The 19,521-nt window shown below is 36.7% G+C and overlaps 2 protein-coding genes across 2 annotated transcripts; both read right to left on the minus strand.

The window, feature by feature from the left end:
* Positions 1-295: 295 nt before the first annotated feature.
* On the minus strand, positions 296-3,651 carry LOC145619788 (protein FAR1-RELATED SEQUENCE 6-like). The gene is made up of 3 exons (XM_081674481.1): positions 2,330-3,651; positions 491-1,679; positions 296-406 (listed from the first exon to the last, which is right to left on the minus strand). The coding sequence occupies exons 1-3, from the start codon at positions 3,649-3,651 to the stop codon at positions 296-298; spliced, it is 2,622 nt and encodes an 873-aa protein (XP_081530607.1).
* Positions 3,652-11,523: 7,872 nt separating this feature from the next.
* Positions 11,524-18,609, minus strand: LOC145621224 (trihelix transcription factor ENAP2-like). Its single transcript, XM_081675962.1, has 2 exons — positions 17,638-18,609; positions 11,524-11,962 (listed from the first exon to the last, which is right to left on the minus strand). The coding sequence occupies exons 1-2, from the start codon at positions 18,527-18,529 to the stop codon at positions 11,949-11,951; spliced, it is 906 nt and encodes a 301-aa protein (XP_081532088.1). The 5' UTR covers positions 18,530-18,609; the 3' UTR covers positions 11,524-11,948.
* Positions 18,610-19,521: the final 912 nt, after the last annotated feature.

Here is a 19,521-nt window from a genome sequence, read left to right on the forward strand (position 1 = left end):
ATTACACATCCCATTATTCAGGATTTTGTAATGAACCATTTCCAAATAGAATTATAGATTTCAAATCCTCATAATTACAACCATACTAATAAGTGTTCTTCAACTTACAACAGGAAGACTAAATATGCATTCAAATAAGGCACCAAGATAGCATAGACGTTAGAAAGTTTGTCATAAACACACTACGAGACAGCTTAATTGAAATTACGTTCAGTAGTTACACGAGTTAGGAAATAAAACTCCAACATAGTAATAGGAACACAGTTCCTACACACATCAGACCACAGTACACCCATCAGAATTCATAGGAATTCTCAGATTCCTCGCCCGAATCGGTCAGCAGATCAGGGTCGATGCAGTCCTCATACAATGCACTTAGCGGTCGAGTTGTCCTTTTCCTTTTGCCCTAGTATAATCACAAAAAATCTATTAGACAAGTATAAAAAAATGTAGTATATACTAAAGGTAAGTGCAGAACGTTCGGTCTGACCTGATGCTGTGTTTTCTTTGCAGCTGCACTTGGTTTCTGGATTTTGTATCCGTTTTTGGATGAGCTCTTATACCTAGTAGTCTTAGGTCTGCCCCGAGGCTTCTTGCGGTGGATAGGATCCTTGACGTTTGCAACTTTGGGGAAGTCATTTGCAACTGAAGAGGGGGTATGGAGCTGTGTAGGGGTGCTATTTGAACCGATTTCAGAAGGGGGCACTTCATTTGCAGGCATTATCGGTAATGCTGCTTGTTTGACAATGAATTTTTTCCGGCTCTCTTTAACGTTTAAACGGAGCTCTTTCAAGCTAGAAATAACCATATCGACCGTATCAATATCATCAACAGCAGACGCCTCATCACATATTCCTTCAAATTCCCTCATCATTCTACGATAGTGTTGGACTTGAGGTGTATCACCGGGATCATGGTAGGCAACTTTAACTCGAGTATGTTTTCGAGGGACATCCTTCCTCCACCTGTCAAGGATGTATTTTTTGGGTATATCCAAGAGAAAATTATCCTCGAATACCCGTATTGCGTGTTTGCACAAGATTCCAAAACTCTCAAATTTCCGACAATCACAAGAAACATCTTTTGTTATCTGATCAAACACAACTCGTACCCAAATTCTCCTGTCTGTTATAACATCCTCACTCTTGCCTTCAGGTATTATCCATACCCTGTCCTCAAGAACATACTCCGTCTTATCATTTTCAAGTTCACGCCTTACCTTGGGATAGCAATACCCCATTCTGGCACATTCTTTTTGGACTTCCTGGAATTTAGTGTCGGTGTAGATTTTCTGAAACAACTTCTCCACTCTAAACCCACTAACTAGCCTCCGGACATATTTACCACACCTTGCATCAGTAGCCACTTCAGCTTGCACACGCTTCTTCATTGCCCTTGTGTATTTCTCCGAGAATTCGTGAAGCTTTGTCTGTCTATCTACGAAGCCATCGAAGAAACTATTAATACTTTCCACACGCTGTGTGGTCTTCATTCCGGCCCAAAAATGCTCCTTCATAAAGGCGGGAACCCACATGTGTCTTTCATCAAAAAGATCACATAGCCAATCATTGTCCTCCAATGAGTACTTTTTAATGAGTGCATTCCATCTGAACTCAAACTCCTCTACTGTAAAGCTCTCATACACTACAGTCTTCAATGGGCTCTTAAACTCAGCATAGCTTTAGCCAAGACAAGACAAGATCACATGACACCATCAAAACAGAATTAGACAAACATCCAACCACATAGTATACATAACACAGCTTGTGACCATTTCAACTTGTAATTGCAACCAGCCCACATACAATTATGACTAGGATCAAGTCACACAACATTAGAACAATGTAACCACACACCAAGTACAATTCAAATATGATAACATCAACTCAACTAGGTCCCCCTTTAAATAAACAGTTGATACTGACAGTGAGCTTATGGTCATTCTGTTCTTATGTGGATCAACTTTTTTTGGAAGTTTTTTTAGCGTAATTGGTAGGATGAAGTCCCTTGAAATGTAATAGATAGATGCTTGAAAAATGAACTTTGTTAGTAATCTCTTTGTTCTGATTGCTAAAGGGAAATTTTTAAATGGCATGGGGTAAACATTACAAGATAACAATTTCATGACAGGAAAGTTAGTGCATAATCATATAACAATTCAAAATGATATGACTACAACATTACCAAATATATGTCATTTTCTAATTTATAGTTTCTTGACCTGTCCACCTAAATCTCAATCAGACGCAGGTAAAATAAAAATATAAAAAAAAACACAGAACAGGTAATGTAGCAGAATGCTAATTAGAGTTAGAATTTAGTCCCTTACTGTTTGCATTTGCCTAACTTCTCCGGTATCTTCCGCATTATGTGCCAGATGCACCACCTGTGACGAGTCGAAGGCATCAACTGAGCGATGGGCTTTCTCATTGCAGCAGCTTGATCGGTCAAGATAGCACCAAGAGCTATGTTTCCCATACAAGATAGCCATTGCTCAAAAACCCAAAAATATGTTTCCGTTGTTTCATGAGATACAAGAGCACACCCCAAAAGTATTGATTGTCCATGGTGATTTACCCCTACGAAATTTGCAAAGGGCAACTCATATTCATTAGTTAAATATGTTGCATCGAAGCATACAACATCACCAAATTCCTGATATGCCACCCGGCTACGAGCATCCACCCATAAGACATCCTTAAGACGCCCGTCTTGGTCTAGCCGATGTGCATGAAAGAACTTCTGGTTGTCTGCTTGCATTCGATCAAAGTAAGACATCATTGCTACAGCATCACCTCCTTCCATTTTCAATCTCCGTTCCTTGGAAACCTCATGTTGAAGGTCTTTCACACTAGGGAGATCATCATCACCACCTGCCTCAGCAGCCATGCAACCATGGATTTGTGTTACGGGGACACCTTCTTCGTAAAAATCCATAAGCTTCTTCTTCACACTAGAAGTGTAATTTTTCATGCGATATTCCTTCACCAATTTGGACCCACTTGGGTCTAGTTTGTGTACATGATTAAGTTCCACAGTCCTTAAAACCCATTCACCATCACAATTGACACTTGCATATATTTTAGCCAAGCATTGACACTTCTTTGAGGTCCTTTTGCAACGACTTAACTCATTCTCACATATCTCATCATTACTTGTGGCCACCGTACCGGAAATATCCATAGCTTTAGCCCTTTTCTTCGCCTCCCATCTAGCCCTCATATCAGGGTAGCCCCAACACTCACAACGCCATGTTACAGCCCTCCTCTCCTTTAGCCCCCCCTTTTGCTTCGATAATGAGCCTGCTTGTCTACATACTCCAAAGCCATGTTGTTCCGCATATTCTTTGTAGTACAACTCAACATCCTCCCATCTCTTGAACACCATCCCAACTCTAGGTGGTTCAACTGTGGAATACACAGATACCTTATTTGTGGACACAATGGTCTCCACCGTCTCAAAAGTCTTGATAGCAGAAGTCATGGTAATGGCATCCTTGCTAGAATTAGAAAGTTGGACATAAGGAGATAAGAAATTTAAGGACATCCCATCTTGATCGGGAGATTGAGGAGGAGTTTCATTAACTACAATCAAATCCAACGTTTCATCACAAAAACTTAAATCCTTCATGTTACTTTCCTCTTCATCCATGGTAAAGGGGATTAACATGAGCAAATAAACACTACAATAGAGATTAACATTCAACCAAGAAATGAAACCAATCACATCACATATAAAGCAATTACCATTAACTCATTACACCCAACACAGGTCTGAATATCAATAGCAATAGTGAACATCAAAAAGGTCTGCATGTAATTGAAATAAACATTACAGGTCTGAATTGAAAAAAATAAATTAAAAAGTCTCCAGTTACAAACTTCCCAATCACATGTTGTCTCCATTAGCACATACAATTAACAATTTCCGAATAAACTACAAAGATCCATTACACCTATATATATATAGTACCAATAACAATGATCAACCAAACAACGCCAAAATTCAGTTATTCCCTATAAATTAGAAGTACACAAAATCATGTAAGTCACATTCGATAAAAACTGTTCTGTTACTGAAATCTGGAAGCATAATTAACCAAAAACTTAAATGGACAATGACCGAAAATCCGACAAATTCAAAACGTGCGATTTACCAACAAAAAAATAATTAAATTACCTCACCAAAAACAAGTAATTCTCCGTAACAAAATACAATTAAGCAATACGCATAGAATTCTCAATAATTCTCAGTAAACTAAATTGAATAGCATTCTCAATAATTCTCAGTAAAGTAAATTAAATAATTAAGGACAGAACAGTTCATCTATAATTTCTAACCTTGAAATTTCGGATCCACTGATCTACTCTTCCATGTCGAAATTTGAACTATCTCTCTCCTTCAATCCATGATTACAGCGTTGCGAATCGAAAAGAAAATGGAATTTGTATTTCGAGTTGAGTTTCAGTTGGACGAAGATACAGGGTTAGCCATTAACATGAGGAAAACCTGTTATTCTCTCACCCTATCCATCTTGGATCTCAACAAAGAAGGGGTAATGGCGTTAAACTCACCATCAACAATGTACCGTTACAAGTTTATATTAAAAAAACTGAAGCTACGGAGTCCACATCAGCTTTTAACTAAAGCACATGTGACATTCAGCAAAAGTTCTCAAAAATTACAACATTGCCATTATATCAACAGATTTTCGTTGTTATACGATATCAATGGGGTGTGGCTCCACTAGGATTAGTCTGTTTCAAGCATCTCAAACTTGAATCTCACTGTGATCATACACTTAAGCATGGTGGCGTCCAAAGGGAAAGAAACAAGAGCAAAAGAGTCGCCAACAAGTTTTAAGAACTTGTAAACCGTTCACAGGGTGAAGATTACACCCCTTCACGATCCATGAGATCGCTAACTCCATAGGTCTAGAACCATGACTGGATATTCGGGGATGAGGGTACGAATTCAATCTAAAAGAAAAAGAACCCGCCCTATAAAATTGGCCTCTACTTTATTCTACTCGTATTCATGTGCGCTTTCTGACTAACATGCAATCATTAGGTTAACCCTAAACCTGTTTAATCTATGTTGGTTGAATATTAATGCACAAATAAAACTATTATTAACGATCACTTGAATTAAAACATATTAGTCTAAACCAAATTATTAATTATCTTATTAGGCGTGATTTCTAGTACAAATTCCCTTTAAACCTGCATAAAAGGCGTGATCAAGCAATAACAATAATATATATATATCAAGCAACATAATAATAATCAATATAACAACAACATCATAATAATAATCATATCAACGCTAAAGTATAATAACATTAGGAAGATCCTAGGCATGATACTGACAAGATTAATAACAAATCCTAGCATGTCACTAAGCATATAAAAATCAATACTTTATCCCTAACATGATACTAACATGATATTAGAAAGAATTAAAGGCATCCTAAACATGATTCTAGAAAGCAATAAAAACATCGATCCTAACATGACACTAGGAATTAACAAATCTAAATTTGCTTTCTACATCGAAACAATAGATAAGTAAGCTAATTACTTACTTTGATGTCTCGTACCTCTTTCTAATAACAAAATATACGCGTTAGTAAACTTCAATAAAAATAATTAAATCAAATAATTGAAAAAAAGAATTAAAAAGTTTATACTAGATTTGGGTCCAAACCCTCAGAAGGTATCAACCTTTGACGTCTGGGGCAAAGGCAACTTCGAACTTGGCTAGTGTCTAGAACTAATGAGTGTGGTATTGTAACACCCTAGAAATTCCTTTCCTTTAAAAATACCTATTTTACTTTTTAAAATACGATTTAGGAATATCTAAGACATTACCGCCACCGTGAGAACGGCTAAAGCAATTATCAAAGACACACAGCGGAAGACTTAACTCAAACCATTCAAAACGAGTCAACTTAAAAGTCAACCAAACGAAAGTAAAGTTAAAACCAAAGTCAAAAGAAGTCAAATAAGGTCAATCAACCTACAACTTGGAACCATTGTAGGCCCTTATCAAAACCAATTAAAATACGAAAACCTTTGAGTTAGTCTCATAAGCATAACATAATATAATATTTGAAAGCAATAAACCACATCTCAACTAATAGAAACTAGCATGATTCGCTCTTCACTCATGCCCCGTCATGAATATGCTTCAACACCTGAAAAGATTATCTCCACTTGTCCCCACTACTCTCCATTAAAAATGGGTCATCATAGGGCCAAGATAAAGACATGGCCAAACACAGGAACACACACAATCAGCAAAGCTGAGTACATAAGCGTAAATAAACACACTAACATGCTTTTACCTATCAACACACACTTACCTCAATGCACCTGTTTACAAGCACACACAACAATCAACAAGACACTTTAACTAGACACTAAATAATTCATTTAGCGTTGATAACGCATCGAACGGGTTTCCAACTATACCTCCCCCAATAAATTGAGGTTAACTGACACAGGAGCTAACCGTGCCAGTGACAAACTTGTGCCACACATAGGTGGCGGAATTCCAGCGCATAATAATGATAAAAAGGAATATACAGCGTCCTGTACTCCGTTAGAAGTTATGATCAAATATAAAGTCACATAACTCCCTCCATATGTTCATACTCAAGGTATATACGTTCCAAGAGTTTTGGTGCGTAATCTCTTTCACTTTACGTTATTTACATATTATTAGACTTGGTGATGACTCTCAAAGCATAACAATTCAATCATCAATAATAATTCAATCAACAAACATACCAATTTAATTCTTGAATAATTAGTGACCACATATAATTTAATGTTGAACCCTTTTTAATTCTACCTCAGTGTCAAAGACACCTTAAACGCATAAAGCGCCAAAAGTCCTATCCCTCGGTGTTAAAAACACCTTAAGTGCACAAAGGAACCAACATACTATTTATTCCTTGTGTACATAGACACTTATATAGCTCCTTCCTCATGCTTAAAGCATCAATAAAAATTAAATGAACCATAATAAAATTCCTTTTCAATATTCCAAACATAATTAAACATGTAGTTTAATTAATCATGCATTCTAACTTGCCATAAATAAAAGTGTAGTCCATATAATCATGCCAAAATATAATTTTCCAATCCATAAACCATCACAAATAATTCATGCTTCACAATTCAATTTCCAACACCAATAATTCACAATTCCATACATAAACCTTAGCATGATACTACTTGTAATTGATTGAAACCAACCCTAGCATGATTCTACATCATCAAAATATGCTAAGTACGCGAACGTACCTCAATAAAGCCCTTAAAGTGGCCGAAAACACTACAACAATTTCCGAATCAAGTCTCCTACATAAAGGGACAATAATACTAAATTAATTACCCTTGTATACACAATTTCCAGCAACTTAACCTCACTTTAAACCATTTAAAATAATCTGAAAATTATTTAAAAACCCCTAATTAAACTCCTTTTTAATAGGTTATCACACCCTTTTATTAAAATCACAATTATACTTACTTTAAATAAAATTCCAGCATTTTAAACTAATCAAAAACCCCTTTAAAACTTCATCAAAATACATCTTCATACTTAAATTATCCATAGAAAAATTAAATTATCTCTTACCCTTTAAACTCAAGGATAAAATTTAAAAAAAAGTTCGTTAAAAACCAAAAACTGCCTGAAAATCATACTTAGAGGCTGAATTTGGCCACGAGAGGGTGGTGCTCACTACCAAAGGTAATGAGTCTTTCTTAAAACGTTGTTTCTACATGGAAAAAACACTACTTTTTTGTCAAAATCGGATGAGTTTAGAACCTGATCAGGATTAAAACGGGATTAATATTAACGAACGAAAATCTAAAAATTAAAACACGAATCTACATGTTCAAAATAATCTGGAATTAAGTTAAACTAATTAGTAGTTATAATCACCAAAATTTCCAAAATATCATTACTATAAAAGCCCTAAATCAATTGTTCATAAAAACCCTAAAAATCAATTCTTTAATAGTTTTAAAACCCTAACTTATAATTTTATGAAATCTGAAAATAAAACACTTTATTATTTAAAATTTAAATTCTTTAATCATTAAAATACAATTACCAAACATACTAATCTTATTTAAACAATTAAAATCAAAAACCCAAATTATGAATTGTTAGAACAATAATTAAAACAAGAGGAGATAGAAAATAAGACTAACCTTTTTGTGTGGGAAATTTTTGGGGATAAATGGAGTATTTATAGTGTAGAATAGGTTAGGGTAGGTTTGAGCTTCATAAAAATAATGGACTTTAAATGATAAAATAGGTGGCCCAAAAGTAAAAATAGGATGATTGGGTTCATAAGAAAGATGGGATACATTTGGATTAAATACTTGTTGACCCAAATATAAATACTTGCTTTATCTATAATCCAATAATTAAAATGGTTTGACCCAAAATATATTTTACTTTTATAAAACCTTATATTTAAAATATTTTAACCCTTCAAAATATTTAATAAAAATACTTGAGCCCTTAAAAGTACCTTTTATTAATACTTAAATACTTTATAAAATAAAAATACAGGATATTACAGGTATGGTGTATTTTGAAAAGGGATAGGCTTAGAAAAAGAATAGAGAGAGAAAGAATAAGCTAATGCTTAAAGAGAGAGAAGAGAGAATTAGAGAATTCTGGGGATTTGAAAACGGAGGTCTAGGACCCTATTATAGAAAAATAGTCCGAAAACGATAGAAAAGAGATCGAGTTCCATTCGGAATAATATACCTCATGTCGCCAAACGACAGGACCAGCGCCAGGCGACAGAGTCTGTCGTTTGGCGCTAAGACAGTTTTTTGCGGATTTTGTTTTTATCATATCTTTTGATCCATTAGTTGAAATAGGGCATATAATATGTCGTTAGAAAGCTCTTGAAGTCTACTTTCCAATACAATTGGAATTAGATTAAAATCTTTTGTAGATAAAAATATATGGCCAAAATAATGGGATAGTGTTAGTTTTTGGATAGAGTTTCGTATTTCTTTCATATCTTTTTTCGTTGTAGCTCGGAATTGATATTATAATATATCATTGGAAAGATAATTTTAAGATCTATCCAACCATATAAGGTTTGGATAAAGATTATGAGGCACGAAAATAATATCTGACTGTCTTTGAACATCTTTAAATTCGAATAGAATTAGGACTTAAAAAAGGAAAGTTTTAAAAAAGGAAAGTTTTTATTCAATTTCAAATTTTTTTTAATCTTATCTTTTCAAAAAGGATAATTAAGATCTTTTAGAAACTTATAGAAGCTTCTAATTAATCCTAATTAGTTTAGGAATGGGATTAAACATTTGGACCCTCCACATGATCATTGGGTCGTATGTAAAATTCGGTTTGGGCCTAGTTTAGTATTTTGGCCATAACTTTCTCATTATTAATCGGAATTGGACTTATAATATATCGTTGGAAATGTATTTTCAATCCTAATCCAACTACACTGTTATTGAACCCATATCATTCACCAAACTAAAGTGGATTGAACGTTTTTATAAATAGAGTACGAAAAAGGAATATTTTCGAAAACAAAAAAAAAATTTATGAAAAACCGCATCATTAAACTTTTCACACTTTCACTTTGTTCGATAATCAAATGACGTAAAAGATATTCATCACTGGGTTTGGTTTTGGGGAGACACATTTGGGTGTCTACAACTACCTTATGCTCTTTTGGTGAATGAACATTATGTACGTATCATCATGGTTTAATTTGCAAAAATCCTAAAGTACTTGGACAATATGTCAATACCAGGAGAAAACATGCTAACTTTAAACGAAGAAATAATGCAATTAAAAAAGCGAAGGGGTTATGATCCGTGTGTCGGTGTTCTAACGAAGACGAGAAAAGACTTAAGACGGGAAGTGGTGAACCCCTACCAGCTTGAGACACCTTCTCGCGCTATACCTATACTTGACGGTGGCTCCATACGGTATCAAAAAATTCTCATAACCGTTGAAGTCAGAAAGTTTAAGTTGAAGGTGGATTTTTTGATTTGAGACATCAAGATTTTTGAGAGAGATGGAAGGCGAATGGCTAGGACAAGAGCTACATTAGAAAGGTACGCCCCTTACACCATTCCCCTCCTAAAGTCGTGGAATGTTGCGGGGCGGTTTTAGCATCATAAAAAAGAAGAAGAAGAAAAAGCTGTGAATACATATGGTTTTTAGCCCCTAAAGCAAGTACTTCCTTTCCATTGTTACCCCTAAGCATACTATAATAAATAGGTCAAGGCAACTTACTAATTGCAAACATCGTAGATGGTCATTGAAACTTGCTGAGATGCTCCTGCCGTACTAACTCATGAGGGCTTATCGCAAGCTTGGGGTAGGTTCGACCTACCTGTGTTAAGGCATGCTAAGGCATAAAAGGAGCCCATTTTCAAACAACCTTGGGGTCGATTTCAACCCTTATCTCAGTTAAGACAAGACGGCAATGACTGTCCTCGGTCTGGATACCACCTCATGAGCACTTACTGGTAGTGTGGGATAGGTTCGACCTATCTGTGTGTCGGTGTTCTAACGAGGACGAGAAAAGACTCAAGACGGAAAGTGGTGAACCCCTACCAGCTTGAGACACCTTCTCGCGCTATACCTATACTTGACGGTGGCTCCATACGGTATATTATGGACTATGTCATAAGTGAACCCATATTAATATGTACTCGTATTATACAAAAGTATAAAGTAATTTCATTTTATACTTGTAGCTGGAAACGATAATTTGCTACATTTTTACTCCGTTACTTTTAAGAAGCAATCACTTGGGACTCGTATTGTTCTTCTTGATTTACTCGACCAAGGTTATTCTGCATTCCACCATAACTTGTTAATTTAGACTTTTTGAACAGCTAATATTTCACTATTTCAGGCATTTCAACTACTAAATTCCAATTTATTATTGTTCTTATTGTTGAGGAGTACTGTAGCACGTTTATTAAAAGAAAAAAGAAAAATAAGCTCGCTTAGCTTGTAATAAAATACGGAGTAATAATTCTCATGAATTTTTAAAACACAGGATATGTAGTACGAGAGTAATATTTTTGTAAGGAAAGATATATAAAGTTGGACTAATTCTCTCTCAAGATCATAGAGTATGAGCACATATGCAGTTTATGCACCTAGATGAGAGTTGCACCATTGCATGACATGAAAAATGGAGAATTATGAGGCTGCGCTAGATTATGTTCATGATTGTCACGTGAAAATTTCTTGCATGGGATATTCATACCTCTTTCTATATTTTCTAACGGCGTAGGTAAAATATTGACTTAGGCTGTAAATTTTAACTTTTATTTACAATTTATAAATGTCTTAAATTGTTTTACATGTAGCATTTTAGCAAAATTTAAGAATAATGTAATGCATAACTATTTGTTAAAAAAAATGTAATGCATAACTATAAATTTAATAAGAAATTCAAGCCAAACTAGTTGAAGATAAAACTCTATTGCTTTCAGTATATGATAACAAAACTAACTGTACAAACTTGTAGTCTTGTGATCTAAACAAGCCATATGACGAACATCACCAAAGTGAAACAAGGAGATATGTTACTCATACTAAATTTCAGACTGTAACATGACAAACAACGCATATCTTAAACGTACTAAGAACTAACTATGTATGGAATTCTGAGATCAAGTTGTTCCTATTAAGCAAAAAGAAACTATAGCAAATAAAAAGGGACTTTTGACGCAGCTATACGTCTTCAAAAGACTAGATTTGTATCTTTAAACTTATCTGAGTTTTGTTGTAAATCACCAGCAGTCTGAACCAGAAAGGTGGATTTGCTAGTTTTGAGAAGATTCGCAATATATCCTAACACATGAAGTATTAACAAACTTTTGCATCGTTTCTCTTTCTTCTCAGTGCACAAGCTACAAGTAACTGTCTGCCACAAGAAAAGAAACCCGCATTAGAATCGAGATCAAGTTTTCACTGCCAAACTGCCAAATAAAATAAGAAAAGCATCTTCCAATCGCAACGCAAAGGCAGGGGCAAAATTAAGCATGGCTTACAAAACTTATAAATAAAAAATTCCCAAAAATGTTTCAGGGCAAGGCACATTTGAAAACTTAACCTGGTCTTTCTCAACAATGCTCTGACAATTCAACAGCAGAAATAATCAAATCTGAGATTTTCGTGTATGTAGTTGAATTTCAGTCAAATTGTCTAAATTACATGAAGCAAAAGGATCTATCTTCTCTCCGTGCCATGCTGCCATGCAGCAAAACAACCTTATGATACAAAGAGCTATTCTAGCATTTTATAGTTATCTCATTGCAAATAAGGAAGACAAATAAGACAAGCAACATATTGAACCAGCAATAATAATGCCAAGTTTCATTAGCTGTCAGTACAGCAGAAGATGTTGTTTTAGTTGCAGAATGCTATAATCTCCAGATTAACCCTGAGCATATTGAAGACTGTAATACTAAGCTTTTGCAGATTAAAGGAAGATTTAGAAGGAAAGTACCGCAGAGTTGCTTTGCTGGTCTTATCTACTGTATTTGGCAGCAGAGAAACAAAGTGGTGTGAGAGAAATGCCTTAGAACTGTTAGAAGGCCTGAGCTGCAATCAGAGATTTGATGGTTGATAATCTTGATATCTTCCAGAAAATCAGTTTTCATATGCCTGTTATGACCAGCAGGAATAACATGAATTGGTTCAAACATTTGTTTTGTAATTAGTTTTGGTGCTGGGGTTTTGTTTTCCCTGGTTTGTCTGATGATGTTGTACAGTCTGCTTCAGTTGGCAGAGTTTTGATTGTATTTGTTTTGAGTTGTTAATAATATTTCCTTTTTAACTTTTTCAAAAAAAAATTAATAATAATGACGCTGAGTAGTTTCTCTAGTTCAATCAAATTCCAAGGTAACACATTTAAAATTCTTTATGACCTATGCACTTCAGATGCATCGACATCATTGTTCCTTAATTCCCTCAGCAAGATAATGCATTCTGCTATTAATAGCAAGAAGTCTATAGATCAGTCAAAAGGAAAAACCAAAGGTTTGCAGTCCGAAACATTCATATATGAACCAATCAGTACAAATTATATTATATCTGATATTGAGAAAACAAGACATCCTATATGGGACTTATGTGACAAAAAATGGTTCTTTTAACCACTTCCCTATTGAAATAAGAGCACTGGAGCAAACAGAAAGGACATTCACACTACACCTGTAACAAAACTATCTACCAGAACATAGATACCATGCAGAAGCTAATAGCTACCACAAAGAAAACGGAAATTTTTTCAAATAAAAATAAATAAATTAATCTTGTTTGTCTCTCTCAAGCAATCGATTTCGGACTCTCACTCTCTGCCATGCCAATTGCAATATTCAAAAACCAACTAAGGATTTGCAAAGACTTTAATCTTCCTCACTCCTCAAATTTAGAATCCAATTTTGCCTTTTCACCTTCCTTAGTTCTAAGTTATGCAATCCTCAGTTTCTCCTCTCTTAAAAACAATCATATCATCTTCTCTCAGGTTGCGAACAGCCAAACCAGGAGTAGGTAATGGCAACTCTAAGCAAGCAGTTGAACATGTTGGTGAGCAGTCAGAAGATTGGATGCTTGGCAGGCTAACAGATGCACATATCAAGTCTTCCTGACCTATACTCAGCTCTTTTCTCTAACAAGTAGAAACTAATATTCAATTTTTGTGGATAAGACCAGACTTCAAAATTAATCCCCCTCTAACAAGTTGAAATTAATATCCATTATTTGTAAACAAGACTAGACTTCAATTTATGAACTACAATTGGGGAAATTTTCAACTTATATGTATGTCGTAGGCCTTGTAGATTCATGTTATATGCCAAAGGAATAATGTAATATAGGAGCAAAGGTTATAGCTACTGGTTGTCATGTGAATGTTGAAGCTATTTTGGTTGAGAATATTTAATGAAGTCTTTGTCTAAAGTTGGAATAATATTGTTTGAAGATAATTGACTCTGACTAATGAAAAGGAAGAATAAAAAGGACTGATCATAATATGCAATTGCATTAGTTGTATTCGTGTCTAGATTGTGTTATGGATTGTGGTTCAAACATAAGCCTAAATTTGATTGCTACACCAAATTGAAATTCCTGGATACCCTTCTGTCCCCATGGTAAAACATCGTAATAAAATAAAGATTTATAGCAGATAAATCAAACTTTAATTCTTCTAACAATGGCTCATGTAGCCATATTCATAGTAATCATTAAAAGATCAACCATCTAAGAAAAGTTTTAACATATTTTTGCAACATCAGCCAAAATGTATAGACTCTAGATTGAAACCGCTTATGGACTCTCTCTTTAGCCCCTTCCAATCTAGCTTCATCCCCAACCGCTCTATTGATGAAAATATCATCATAAAGGAGGTAGCTCACTTCTTCCATAAGTCGTCCAAAAAAGCTAACATTATGGCCCTTAAGATTGACCTCACAAAGGCTTTTGATAGCATCGAGTGGAATTTTATCGAGGATACCCTTAGGGCCATTAATCTGCCTGAAAATCTCATTACTCTAATTCTAAGCAGTGCTTGTACCCCGTCAATTTCTGTCCTTTGGAATGGCCAAACCACTAATGCTTTTGATCCAACTAGGGGTATTAGGCAAGGATGTCCCCTTACCCCCTATATATTTGTTCTTTGCTTTGATCGCCTTTCTTGTAATGATTCAAAGTAAAGTCCACAATAACGATTGGAAACCTATGAAAATTGCAAAAGACATCAACTTATCCCATCTTTTTTATGCCGATGACATTTTCCTTTTCGGAGAAGCTAACTTGGCTAATATTGAAACCATAATGGAGGTCCTTGATGAATTCAAAAACATATCCAGCCTTGCTATAAACATTAATAAATCTACTATCATTTTTCCTAGAAAAATGGACTTCAACCAAAGGAAGTCGATTTTTGATTCTGCAATATCAAGAACTCTTCTTCCTTGGGGAAATATTTGGGGATTAACATAAGCCCTAATAAACTGAAAATTAAAGACTACTATAAGCTCCTTGACAAAACCAACTCTAGAATAAGGGGTTGGCAAAGTTGCTAAATATGGCTGGCCGCACAACTCTTATTAAATCTGGCCTAAACTCTTACCCAATGTATGCTATGCAAACGAACATCCTTCCTATTTCCCTTGTTGGTGATCTCCAAAAAAAACATTAAGAAGTTCCTTTGGAATAGGGTCGACAAGGCTAGACACAGCATCCCTAGGACCTCTTGGGGTTGTTTGCAATCCCATTAACTGTGGGCCTGTGGGGGGTTGGGCATTAGGAGCCTTAGAGTTTGGAATGTTTGCTTCATGACCAAACCAGGTTGGAAGCTTCTTAACCAACCTCACAAACTTTGGGCTCAAATTCTAACCAAAAGATATCTTAAGTACTCTAACTTCCTTGATTATAATGGTAAACCTTCTGATTCTCAAATCTGGAAAGACATTCTTCAGGGTAGAGAAATCTTAAAAGAAGGCCTTACCATTCGTATTGGTGATGGAGAAGATACCTCTCTTTGGTATCACAAATGGTTAGGAGATAAACCTCTCTATCTCCATGAAAACATCTCCATCCCATATAGTAAAGGCCATTGGAGAGTCTCTAATATCATAAGAGACAAGAAATGGTTCACCAACAACATCTCTCACCTTATTCCCTCTAGCATTCTTCTTAATATTGAAGCTACTCCTCTCCCTATTTTCCACTCCCCTAAGGATACTCTCACTTGGTCCCTTCATGTCAATGGAGCTTTTACTATTAAATCGGCTTACTACTCTTCTATTACTCCCATCATTTCCCCTAGCTATTTCCTGTCTAACTTCCCTTGGAAACGAATGTGGAAAATCCATGTCCCTTTTAAGTTTAAAATGCTATTTTGGAATATTTTTAGAGGCATCCTACCTGTTGGGGCTGTCCTAGCCACTAAAATTCCGAATTTTGACCCTATATGTACTAGATGCACTTGGCATAATGAAGATAATATCCACCTATTTCATGATTGTCCAAATTGTATTGCCTTTTGGGCCCTCATTTTCTCTTACTTCCCTCCTACTGATTTTAATTTTACTGGATTTTACAATGATAATTTTGAAAATTGGATTTCCCTAAACTTCAATCATGATTAAGGCTGGAAAGTTTTATTTTTGTGTTGCTCTTTGGCATCTATGGTCCATCAGGAATAAAATGGTTTTTGATCAATCTATGGATTTCGTTTCGACTTGCTTTATTAAGTTTTACTCGGATTATGCTATCACTATGAAGATGTCACAGGTTCATGTTGATGTTGCTTCATCAAGTTCAAGTGTCTCTCCTAGAGTTTGGTCTCCCCCGCAACAAGGCTACTACAAGCTCAACACAGATGGGTCTTTTTTTTTTTTTTTTTTGACAAGAACACAGATGGATCTTGGATAAGCTTTAGGGGAAGCAGGAGCTGGTGGTGTAATCCGCTGCAACAAAGGGAAATGGCAGATTGGTTACTCAATGAAAATCAAGACTCTTGGGCCAGCTTCTTCTGAATTGCTAGCCATAAGAGAAGGCCTCACTACAGCTTGGGAAAGGGGGATTCGGTTTTTAGAACTAGAAACTGACGCTCAAGCCCTCACCTATATGCTGCAAAATCCAGGCTACTACATGGACCATCACTTGGCTAATATCACCAACGATGTTTCTCAATTGCTTCCAAGGGAATGGAGTGTTACCATCCTCCATGTCAAGAGGACCGCAAACAAGCTAGCCCATGGCTTGGCCAATATTGGGAGAATGCAGGATGATGAGCTTGTGTACCACTTCCACGCTCCACCTGATCTCACTCACCCCTACATGAAGGAGCTTGCTAACACTGTTGCCATGACTGATGGCAACTGACAGTTACCAGTGTTCAGGGCTGCTCATGAGTCTCTTCGAGGCTCCCCCTCTTTCTCTTACTATGCCAGTTTATGCTTTAGTTTAACTATTGCCATTTTTGTTTTTTTCTTTTATGCCTATTTGCTTTGGGCTGGGTTCATGATTGCCAATTTTCAGCTTCAGCACAATCATGGAACCTCATTTTGGCAACAAACTTGGTATTACCTAGATGATTTTATTCATCTAGTGTTTATGTAATATATTTCTTTTTCTTGCTAAAAAAAAAAACAGAAACATGATCAACACATTCTCTTCTTCAACAAAAGCACAATCATCCCACCCTCCCCTTCTCTACATCTCCAAAAGAAAAGAGACACCAAGTGCACTTTTCCTTTGGCTATGCCATATTCGAATTATTCAAATACAATCGGTTCTCATTTTAATTCCAGCAGTAAATTAGAGATATTCATCATGATCATTGCCATAATTGCTAAATTCCCCACAAATAATATGTTTAACATTAGCTTCAAACTTCAAAAATTAAACAAATTCCAACCACTTATAATTACAAACTTGCTAATTAACACACGCAAACAAAACCATATCATAATTGCATTCATTAGAAAGCTGGAAACATGCACAATCCAAGTCTAAACTAATCTAATTATAATTAAAGCCATGATTACTATAATAAAGAACTCGAAAATAAAGTAAAGTAAATTATACCAGCATCATCAGAATGTTTGGACCGTTTAATCTTAGCAAGCTGAAGCTGAGTATCCATCAACAATTTCATCCTCTGATACTCCAAATCCTTAGTAAATTGCATCCTATGCTTCTCTAAATCAATCAATTGCTCTTGCTTTACTGTTTCTACTCTCTCATACACTTCTCCGAACCTCATTATCGCCTCCGCCAACTGCCTACATCCATTGTTGAAACCTTCATCCTCTACTCTACTATCTCTAGTCACTCTCCGTCCGCTATTGCTCGATGTGCCGGTTCGCTCCGATGACTCTCTTTCTCTCTCCTCCGACGACTCATGCGCCTCCACCTCGGCTGCTGCTGCAATAACAGCCGCAAACTGCCGCCGGAAAAACGAATCATCAACAGGCACCGGCCGCTTTCGTATCAACGCCGACCTCGGAGCCACCGGAAACTTCGTCAGCGCCGTCGTCGTCGACGGAGTATCCGGCGATATTTTCCGACCAGAGGAAAGCGGTTTCTCGCCGTCGCCGGAGATGAGGAAATCGAGGCGGGAGAAAAACGGCCATGGACTAACGTAACCGCCGGAAGAATCAACGGTCTTAGATTTTTCGATCTTGTACTTCTTCTTCAACGTGTCGATGCGATTCTTGCACTGGATGTCAGTGCGCCGGCGCCGGTCACCGGCGGCGTTGACGGTGGCGGCGACTTCTAGCCAATGGTGTTGACGGAGGTTACCGCGATTGAGTGCGAGGTGGTGGGAGCCCCAAGCTTCGATGAGAGCGTGTGTCGCATCTTCCGACCAGCAATCTTCCCGGAGAACGGGGGAAGCGCGGGTGAGAGTTGCCGGCAATGGTTGAGGTCGAGGTCGGAGCGCCGGCAACGGTGAGGTGCCGTCGGCGTTAGCGGCCATGAAAGGTTGCCGGCGAGATGATTAAGGGGGGTGTAGGAGAGAAAGTAATAATGAGGGAATTTTGTTTTGTGAGAAATTGTTTTTTTGGAAGGAATTATGGTTTGTGATCGGCGGGGATAAAAGGTGGGGGTGATATGGTAATTGGGCTGGGTTTAGAAAGGCACTAGTTTAAATCTCGTGCAACGCACGATTTTACCAAATATTATAAAGATTTATAATAATATAATTTGCGTCAAAAAATATATATATATAATAATATAATTTTTCTTGCAAATTTTTTTCACAATATAAAATAGGAAAAATTGACATTTACTACCAGCGAAAACACCTTGTATCACATTTGCTACCCGTTTAAAAATTTATTTTATTTTTCTACCACACAAATCCCTAAATATATATTTCACTACCAAATAACTTATGCCGTTACTGTTTCCGTTAGTTGGGTTTAGCCACCGTTCAACCACCTTGCAGCCATCCCTCCACTTCACTGCCACCCCATCCCCTCAACTGCCACCCCCCTGTCGGCGCCAGCACGACCCTAGCCCCTCCCTTTCCCCCACCTACGCGGCCAACCCCCTCCCTTTTCCCGTTCTTGCTGCCCCGACCCCCACCCAAACCGGAAACCACCTATTTTCCCCTCCACCCCACCAGATCGGCCCCCCTCCCCGTTCTCTCCACCGAAATCGACCCTCCTAATCCTAAACCACCAGCCCCAAACCACCCTAAACAAATGCGACACCTACAATTACAAATTATGAAAACGAAATTCCACAAATTCATCGAAACCATTCAAAATTTTAGCTAAGAAAACCTCTCTAAAATTCTGAAACAACCAGCTTCGCAACCGCATATCCTCAGGAGGAAAATCTCTAGTTCCTTTGGGCGGATTAATATCGATTTTCTGCTGCGTTTGGGCAATCAGAGAAGCCATAATTCCACCAGTACGCCCAGCATTTTGAGAGTTCAAATTTTTTGTTCCTATTGATGAGGAT

This window comes from Chenopodium album, chromosome 27, assembly GCF_948465745.1.
Source record: "Chenopodium album chromosome 27, dcCheAlbu1.1, whole genome shotgun sequence".
Classification (NCBI taxonomy): Eukaryota; Viridiplantae; Streptophyta; class Magnoliopsida; order Caryophyllales; family Amaranthaceae; genus Chenopodium; species Chenopodium album.

What these genes read in the sequence shown, in the direction of transcription:
- LOC145619788 (XM_081674481.1), bottom strand. Translation starts at nt 3,651, where the DNA reads ATGGATGAAGAGGAAAGTAACATGAAGGATTTAAGTTTTTGTGATGAA. An exon ending in AAGTTAGGCAAATGCAAACA is followed by an intron (nt 1,680 to 2,329) that starts GTAAGGGACTAA and finishes TCTTGGCTAAAG; the next exon opens with CTATGCTGAGTTTAAGAGCC. An exon ending in CAAAGAAAACACAGCATCAG is followed by an intron (nt 407 to 490) that starts GTCAGACCGAAC and finishes TGATTATACTAG; the next exon opens with GGCAAAAGGAAAAGGACAAC.
- LOC145621224 (XM_081675962.1), bottom strand. Translation starts at nt 18,529, where the DNA reads ATGGCCGCTAACGCCGACGGCACCTCACCGTTGCCGGCGCTCCGACCT.